The 9,595-nt window shown below is 37.6% G+C and overlaps 1 protein-coding gene across 1 annotated transcript in view; it reads left to right on the forward strand.

Moving 5' to 3' along the window:
- Window positions 1–9,025: 9,025 nt before the first annotated feature.
- LOC106736146 (60S ribosomal protein L9) overlaps window positions 9,026–9,595 on the forward strand; it is a 194,124-nt gene continuing 193,554 nt past the window's right edge. The window contains exon 1 of the mRNA XM_014592160.1: window positions 9,026–9,592. Within this exon, the coding sequence (XP_014447646.1) occupies window positions 9,026–9,592 (567 nt within the window). The remainder of the gene's footprint in view (window positions 9,593–9,595) is intronic.

A 9,595-nucleotide genomic window follows, 5' to 3' on the forward strand; every position in this document is an offset into this window, starting at 1 on the left:
CACATGCCATGAAATCAGCCTCCTTGCTGGACACTATGGAATAGCTAAGGATGAATATGATACTTTCACTTTGAGACAAACTGAGGAAGGTCATAGGGAAGTGTGCTGTGCTACCCCTCACATGGAAGCCAACTTGAATGATTGCTTTTATCTAGTGAATAAGGGAAAGTTTATAAAAGAATTGGTATCTAGCAGTCATGCTGGGTTTAGCATGGTGAAAATTGGGAAATGAAAGTGTCGTAGACAAGGGCATGTTACTGAGCGTAAGCTTGAGGATAGAAAAGAGCAACACCATGCTGGATAGAGTGTGTAGATTGAGCTCACATAGAGTAGACAGGAAAGATAAAGTTAAATTATAGGTTGGGATCAAAACAAGGAATGACATGAATGCTAGGGTAGTGAGCTTGAATTTCACCTTGTAAGCAAATGGAAGCATGGGAGTAACATGATCACAAGCAGGCTGCTCGGTGATGGGAGGAGAAAATGAGGACAGATACCAGGTTCCAATGTTTAAGTACGAAGACAGTTAATGCCTGTTCTCAAGGGCCTGGATTAGAGACAGACCAGAAGTGGAAAACCAGGACTGGTGATAGAAGGCATTGCAAGTGAAGACGTGAAGTTTTAATATATGTGGGAGACACTGGAGGACTATTTAAATGATCACAGCAATAAAGCAACTCAAAGCAACTCAGTCTTAAAGAAGAAAAATCAGAGTGCTTGGATAATTCAGAAATCATTTCCTAAAAAGCTAAATGAGTTTATCAATAAACTTTTGCTTTGTTTTGTTTTGTAAGAGGGCATATGTGCTCACCAGAGACAGAGAGAGAGAGAGAGAGAGAGAGAGAGAGAGAGAGAAAGTACACCCAATAGAGCATGGTCATGCCACATTCTTTTCCTCCATTTTTCTTCCTGTCAGTATTTTGGGTACTCACGCACAAGAAATACCTGGCATGGTTTTCAAGCTGCCAGGGTTGAAACTTGAATTGTGGCCCCCCATGTGGAGTGTGGCTCCATCCTATAAGATTTGAGAGGATAGATGTTATTATCTGTGAGTAAATAATGGGAAATACATTCATATGTTTCTGTTTCTGTGTCCTAATAATCAAGGATCAGATATTTCTGGGACCACCAGATGGCGTAATGGTCATATCGCTGGACTCTGACTTAGTTAACCATAGCTCAAGTCCCTGACCCAGAGACTTAGGACTCATGCCAGGAGCACATGTGTGCATGCCCAAGATCCTGAGAGGAGAATGGAGGAAAAGGGATTGCAGTGTGGCCATCTCCCAGGGGGGTGATTTCTCATTTTTTGTCTGTTTATTTCTGTCTCTGTAGCAAATGCACAAGCCCTAAGCAAAAATCTCTTAAAAAAAAAAAAAAAGTAATAATTCTCTGAGTCTTATGTTTTGAGACTTGGAAATGAACTATTATGACAGCTAAATAAAAGTAACTTTTACTTCTAGTTTTTATAATTGCTTGGCTAATAATTCATAGAATGAAGACAATTGGGTTATAAAATATAAATACATAATTCTCTAAACAAGGAAAGAAAGATACTGCCACATGTGCACTTGGTGATTAAACTTCTTTTCTGTGCATGGACCCTTGCCAGTACTAGGCAGAGGATACCACTTAGTGGGCAGAGAAAACACAGTGCCCTTGAAAGATCTTTTCTTTTGTGAATCTTGAACAGGGAGAATTTAGCCATGAGTATGTACTCAAGGCAAAAGCTATAGAAAACAAAAAAGACTGAATAGTCTGGAAATATTTCTAGATCAGCATCCCTCAAAATAACCTAAAGAAGAAAATATTCTTGCCAAAGAGATTTAAAATACGAAACATCCTGGGCCACTCAGAAGAGAATCGAAGGGTTGTCAGCCTTCTTTCTAATTACAAAATCCTCACAATCCCATTTCACTGCTCTTTCCTACATAATAATTGTATGACTGTGCTTCAAAACATTATGTCAGCCTCAAGAAAAATCTGATATATTAGTTGATATGATCAAATTGATTGGATAGTGACTCACGCTTTCTGAAATGCTGCTAATTTGTTCTAATTAAATCACTGCAAACATATTTTATATAACACTGAAGTGAAATACTTTAACAATATCTATTAATTCTAGGATCAAATATGAAAACCTCAAGTCGTCTTTTTTATAAATGTTGCGATGGTTTAAAAAAACTAAATAGTATCCACTGAGTTATGTTTTAAGTTTTTACTTGACTTTCTTTCAATAATAGGAATGAGTTCAGAACTTGGCCAACATGCCATTTAACAGCTGACTGCTGGACAGGACTGATTATATAATGTGTGGACCCCAGGGCAAATAGAAATTTTAGGGACCCTTGTTTTCAAAATGAAGGCAGTAGAGCAATAAACCAAGCCTGGATCCCTTGTAGCTCTGTGTCTGCACAAGTCACATGCCATGAAATCAGCCTCCTTGCTGGACACTATGGAATAGCTAAGGATGAATATGATACTTTCACTTTGAGACAAACTGAGGAAGGTCATAGGGAAGTGTGCTGTGCTACCCCTCACATGGAAGCCAACTTGAATGATTGCTTTTATCTAGTGAATAAGGGAAAGTTTATAAAAGAATTGGTATCTAGCAGTCATGCTGGGTTTAGCATGGTGAAAATTGGGAAATGAAAGTGTCGTAGACAAGGGCATGTTACTGAGCGTAAGCTTGAGGATAGAAAAGAGCAACACCATGCTGGATAGAGTGTGTAGATTGAGCTCACATAGAGTAGACAGGAAAGATAAAGTTAAATTATAGGTTGGGATCAAAACAAGGAATGACATGAATGCTAGGGTAGTGAGCTTGAATTTCACCTTGTAAGCAAATGGAAGCATGGGAGTAACATGATCACAAGCAGGCTGCTCGGTGATGGGAGGAGAAAATGAGGACAGATACCAGGTTCCAATGTTTAAGTACGAAGACAGTTAATGCCTGTTCTCAAGGGCCTGGATTAGAGACAGACCAGAAGTGGAAAACCAGGACTGGTGATAGAAGGCATTGCAAGTGAAGACGTGAAGTTTTAATATATGTGGGAGACACTGGAGGACTATTTAAATGATCACAGCAATAAAGCAACTCAAAGCAACTCAGTCTTAAAGAAGAAAAATCAGAGTGCTTGGATAATTCAGAAATCATTTCCTAAAAAGCTAAATGAGTTTATCAATAAACTTTTGCTTTGTTTTGTTTTGTAAGAGGGCATATGTGCTCACCAGAGACAGAGAGAGAGAGAGAGAGAGAGAGAGAGAGAGAGAAAGTACACCCAATAGAGCATGGTCATGCCACATTCTTTTCCTCCATTTTTCTTCCTGTCAGTATTTTGGGTACTCACGCACAAGAAATACCTGGCATGGTTTTCAAGCTGCCAGGGTTGAAACTTGAATTGTGGCCCCCCATGTGGAGTGTGGCTCCATCCTATAAGATTTGAGAGGATAGATGTTATTATCTGTGAGTAAATAATGGGAAATACATTCATATGTTTCTGTTTCTGTGTCCTAATAATCAAGGATCAGATATGTGAAGCATATCAGCATGGCACTTGTACTCAGGAAGTTTAGGACTATTTCCCTTCATGCTGAGTGTCATATGAAAGCAAAAGTACCTAGTCATCTTATTTTTGAAGCCCTCTCATATTCTTTCAATCAACAAATATGTATAAGTCACCCACTACATGCTAGGCACACTAGAAAGCACTGGGAAATAAAATATGAACAAGAAAACTGTGCTCCGACCTACAAGGAGAGAGGAAGATGATCTCCATTCTGAGAGGAATGTGAGGTACCCAGAGAGAGGAAAGAGGATGTGACTCTGTGGGTCCAGCTCCCTCGATCAGCCAAAAACACACCAGATTTGAACAGTAATTCAAGATCTTGAGGAGCGAGAGAGCTGGGGAAAGGGAATCATAGCATGATAAGACCCTATCAAAGGTGCTCTTCTTGGTCTCTCTACCATTAAAAACAAACAAACAAACAAACAAAACAGAAACGGAAACAAAATGAGTCTGTCTGAATCTATCAAAGAGCCTTTCATAATGGAGATTCTTGAATGTGAATCAAAGAGCCTTTCATAATGGAGATTCTTGAACTGTATCTTTAAGAGGTGATTTTGCTGTCTTGGAAGTACATCCAACTGTGCACATTAAAACATTACGAAATTTGTAACAAACTATATTTATAGTTCTTCTAAAGATACATATAACAAAATAAAATACTTGAATAAAGATGAAAGATTTGCTGCTAAATAGTTTTATACTTTGCTGATAAAAATAGACAAAAGTGCTTTTTCAAAATTAAGCATATTGGGGTTGAAGAATTTAAAGATAACACTTAGATTTTTTTTTCTGTTTTATTTTGTTTGTTTGTTTTCTTTTTATAACTTAAATATCCCTTTTCTTAACTCCCAATCTCTGTTATTTGCACTTTTACAACATACTTGAACATTGCATAATTGAGCCATGTGTGTTTTAGGACAAATATTGGGAGATGCTGTGTTCAATATCAATGTCTATACCATTTAAACAATGGAAGCATCAGGTAAGTAACAACATTTGGACAGCAAGTCAATATGACTATGAAAGGTCTCCAATAATGAGCAAATTCAGACCAATACACAGTTTGAGTATTTGGCCTTCTTATTGACCAAGGTTGCTTTCAATCACACTGGATCTATTACCATATCAATCATCACTCTAAATGAATACCATGTTATCATTGACAAAGACATCACTTAAACTGAGAAAGTAAAGATTCTAAATAACAAAATAATGAAAAGTAAGCTGCTATTGCAGGAAAATGAAAAATATACCTTAAGCATTTATTCATAGGGTGGCAAAGACATTGAAGACCAATAAGGAAGAAAACCAAATAAACTCAAAAACAAAAACTAAAATGTCTTCTTGTTCACAAGAACCTTAAAATAGATGATAATTAATCTCACATTATTATGTTTTAGTTCATGCAACTGTTTTCCACAGTATAAAAATTAAGATATAGAATTGAACTGATAAAAATGATTTACATTCTGGATTAAAATATTGGCATCTTTATAGAGTGAAATGTCACTATTTTGCTGTACCTTCAAGTTTTACATTTCCTCCTTTGAATCCCTGTCAGCCTTCATGAACAGCAGAGAGTTTAATCAATGCTTGAGGTAGCAATAGCATGACATTGACTATTTCTCTTGCTAATAATCAAAATGGTGTTTAGTAAGCATCATAGAATAAAAGGACATGCACATATAACCTAATTATCATATTACAAATTCACCTGTGTCCCATGTTTAAAAAAATACCATGTATTTTAAAGAAGATTGTATTCTTCTAAATAAATTGTTTCATAGTTATTGGTTTAGCCTAAAGCATTTGGCTTGCAATAAGAAATGTAAAAATCAAGAAATTAAAATCTTTAGTTATCACACTTAAAACTATTGTTTAAAAAACATTCTTGCAGATCAAGACTGTGTGTGTGTGTGTGTGTGTGTGTGTGTGCACATGCATGAGGGCATATTTTAATCTTCCTCAGAGACTTGGATTATGGTGTGTGAGTTTTGTTCCTTTGTAAAGACACATTTTATTAAAGCTTACCTTGATTTAGATAGGGGCAAGAAAGAGTATCATCTTGGCATAAAGACTGTGAGGTATTTATTAAAGTTCATTTGCTGGATCCCCCAAATATTCTAGAAATGCAGAAAACAAAAGGATAAGCAAGATGCTATAAAATGACAAAGGAAATCAAGAGTGAAATTTCAAGCACATTCAGCTAAATGGAAGACCATGTGGAATAGCATGACACATTTGGCCATTAAGGAAAATCATACAAATGAGTGTGAGAAATCGCTGGACAATTTTGTGGGAGAGAGTAGGAAGAGCATGCAAGTGTGGATGCATAAAGGTCACAAAGAAGGGAAATGGGAGGAAAGAGGCTTACAGCAATCTACCTTTATTAGGCCAATGATTGCTACTCACCTAGAAATTGCTTCTAAGGCCCATGAAATACCTGAGCTTTTAAGTAAAAAGGGAATACTGTTGCTACTTATGAATGTTTTAAATGATCGGGATGAATGTCCTCTTCAAAGGTTTTGAGAAAACATGTTAAATGGAAAACTAAACTCCTTTTGCTTTCGAAGTAATTTCTGGAGGTGAACTTTATTTCGAAGCTCTAAATGCAAAATGTAAAGCCTAAAGTTTAAAACTTCCATAAAATAAGGGCAAATAAAATTAATAAGCAAGTTATTTTTCAAGTAAAATTTTTTATTCGATGTGTATTTTTTTTTTTTTTGGAGAGATTTTTCACTGTAGGGCACGTGCACTCGCCAGACAGACAGAGAGAGACATAGAGACAGAAAGCGAGAAATCACCCCCCCAGGGGGGATGGTCACGCCGCAATCCCTTCTCCTCCATTCTCCTCTCGGGATCTTGGGCACGCATGCACACGCGCCCGGCGTGAGTTTTAAGCCACCGGGTCCGGGACACGAACCGCGGTCGACTACGTGGGAGTCCAGCGATATAGCCATTACGCTAACTGCTGGCTCCCTCGATGTGTATTTTCACATAACACAACACAGCTAAGTTTTTCTCCAACAGGTAGAAGAAGGTCTCTTTTTTTAAAGCATTATTTTTTAATTTTATTTATTATTATTATTTCTAATTTGCTACAGAACACATATATGCATTAGAGAAACAGAGAGAGAGAGCTAGAGAGGGGAAGAGAAAGTGAGAAAGCAAGCTGCCGGGTCTGGGACTCAAACCGTGGTCAGCCACATGAGAACTTAGTGATTAAATCACCATGCCACCTGCTGGCCTCCAAAAGACCCATTATTAAATACATATTTGCAATCTTAGTTATGTGGTAAAAGTAAGCTACATAAATTATTGCTTCTCTCATAGCTCACTTGTAGTAGAAAGATATCTCTCAGAAGTAACTCATGTAAGAAATTTTTATTTTCTTATTGGCATATACCTCTCACTGTATTTCCCAGCTCCTCCTTGAGTATCTAGGTCATTGTCTCCTTTAATTGAAATACATAAGAAAGTCTCTCTTCTGTCATTAGGCCTTAAGGTGACACTATTTATATCTTCACTTTTGCTCCCAAACTTCACACATTTTAATTATTGCAAATATATATTTTTTGAACATGCTCCCTAAACATTTTCTTTAGAGAAAAAAATGCATTGTTTCTCTAACCAATGGGGATAGCATTTAGCACGGGACTGGGCCTTTCATTAAACCACAGTTTGGGCCTTGATACCACATACAAGCCCTAAGTGCAAATGCAAGATTTAATTTTTATTTCATAAATCATATTGACACAACACTTGTGAAATATTTGAAGATGCCGAAACATCATATTTAATTATCTTCTTTTAAGAGGATGAATTTATTGTAATTAAAAATAGGAAAAATGAAAATGAAAAGATTATATTGAGATGCATTTTATCATTTTAAGCACAGAAGCTTCAGACGATCAGATTACCCCATGTGAGTGAAATGGGTATAACACAGACGCTCTTATCTGATCACAAACCAGAAACAGAAGCCAGGAGACAGAGAGCAGCATTTCTCGTCGGTAGGAAGAGATTACATGCAAAGCCATTTTAATTCCCCCAATATAAAAGAAAGTCATCATGAGAGGGATGTTCTCTTAAAGAAAAGGTGTGGCTTAAATGTAGATTTTTAACAATCCCTCAAAATGAGCAAAAAGATATGAAGTAGCAAGCAAGAGCACATTCTTCCTAATGGATTCAGAAGGAAAAATCTAAGAGTCACATTATAAAACCTTGAGCTGGCTCTCTAAGACAGAGCTGATGGAAAGAGACAGGAGAAGGTGAAGAGCTGAGGATGTTATGGAAGCATGTGAGCAGCGAGCAGCGCAGCACCTGCACCTCAGAAATGTCACCTGATCCTTAGAGAAAAGTAAAATGTAAAATGTTAACAATAGTCTAAGAGGAATTAAGATAATTTGCTACATTTTATCTAAGAGGCTTAGAGACTCAGACTTCATTGTTTGCACATTTATTTACTCATGGATGTTAGGGTTGAGTGTCTCAGAAGCTCTCCAGTTCTAGCTCAAGGCTTCAAACAAATATGGTATTTATGTCTGCTTAATAAAATAAATATCTGAGGACCAGAGATTAAAAAGAAATCATTATAGTAACAAAGGTTGTTACTAAATATATGACTGGTAATAGTAGTAATAACATCATTTAAATAAGAATAGCCAGTCTCTATAACCAGATAGATACATATCTTTGATTTAATACAGTTTAGCATGAGTGTTTAAATGTGAAATATGACCAAATAATTGCTTTACTTAGTTTCTGTCCTTCCCAATTTCTCTTCCTTTTTTATGTACTTAATTTCTAAATTTCTTTCTTTCTCTCATGAGTGGGAGAGAGAAAAAGAGAGACAGGCACAGTCAACAGGCAGAGCTCTAGCACCACGACCTTCCCCGAGCCTCAAGCAGTCCCAGATCATAGGCATGTGTTTGCCAGTGTGTTCTGGGAGCAGTGGCATATAGCTCTTGCAGTGGTAATGCAAGTTCTTCCACATGGGTCAGCCCCACAGAATGTGTGTTACCAATGCATCCCATTCTAGACCTCCGGTTTCTTTTTCTTATTTTTGTCAAAATGTTATGGATTTCTGCTCTTTCAAGAGTCAATCAAGCAGTTGTGGTAACGTGGCAGTTGTAGTTAGCCATGGTTAGTTGTCATTTCGATAATATGTATTAGTTTATTCCAGTACAGATCATTCTGTTTTTTGTCAGAGTTAACATTTTCCCATTCAACATTTTCCCATTCAGCTGATAAAGAAATAGGAATCTTTGGCACTCTGCTAAGATACTGGACAAGTGCCTTCCATTGTTTCAAATGTAAGAGGTCAAGAGATACCTTTTTTCACTCTAGAAGTACTTATTGAGACTTGCTGTGAGGCAGTCTGCGTGTTTAATTTCTAAACCTCACAAGCAGCTTGGAAATGTATTACTTTTTTTGCTGCACCTGCTGCGAGGATGAAGACCATTCTCAGCAACCAGACGGTCAACATTCCCCAGAACGTTGACATCACCCTGAAGGGACGCACTGTCATTGTGAAGGGCCCCCGAGGAACCCCGCGGAGGGACTTCAACCACATCAATGTGGAGCTCAGCCTCCTTGAGAAGAAGAAGAAGAGGCTGCAGGTTGACAAATGGTGGGGAAACAGAAAGGAGCTGGCAACCATTCGCACTATCTATAGTCACGTCCAGAACATGATCAAGGGTGTTACATTGGGCTTCCGCTACAAGAAGAGGTCTGTGTATCCTCATTTCCCCATCAACGTCGTTATTCAGGAGAATGGGTCTCTTGTTGAAATCCAAAATTTCTTGGGTGAAAAATACATCCGGAGGGTTCGAATGAGACCAGGTGTTGCTTGCTCAGTACCTCAAGCCCAGAAAGACGAGTTGATCCTTGAAGGCAATGATATTGGACTTGTTTCAAATTCAGCTGCTTTGATATGGCAAGCCACGACAGTTAAAAATAAGGCTATAAGAAAATTCTTGGATGGTATCTATGTCTCTGAGAAGGGTCCAGTTCCGCAGGCC

The sequence above is a fragment of the Tupaia chinensis genome, unplaced genomic scaffold (assembly GCF_000334495.1).
Source record: "Tupaia chinensis unplaced genomic scaffold, TupChi_1.0 Scaffold000667_1, whole genome shotgun sequence".
Lineage (NCBI taxonomy): Eukaryota > Metazoa > Chordata > Mammalia > Scandentia > Tupaiidae > Tupaia > Tupaia belangeri.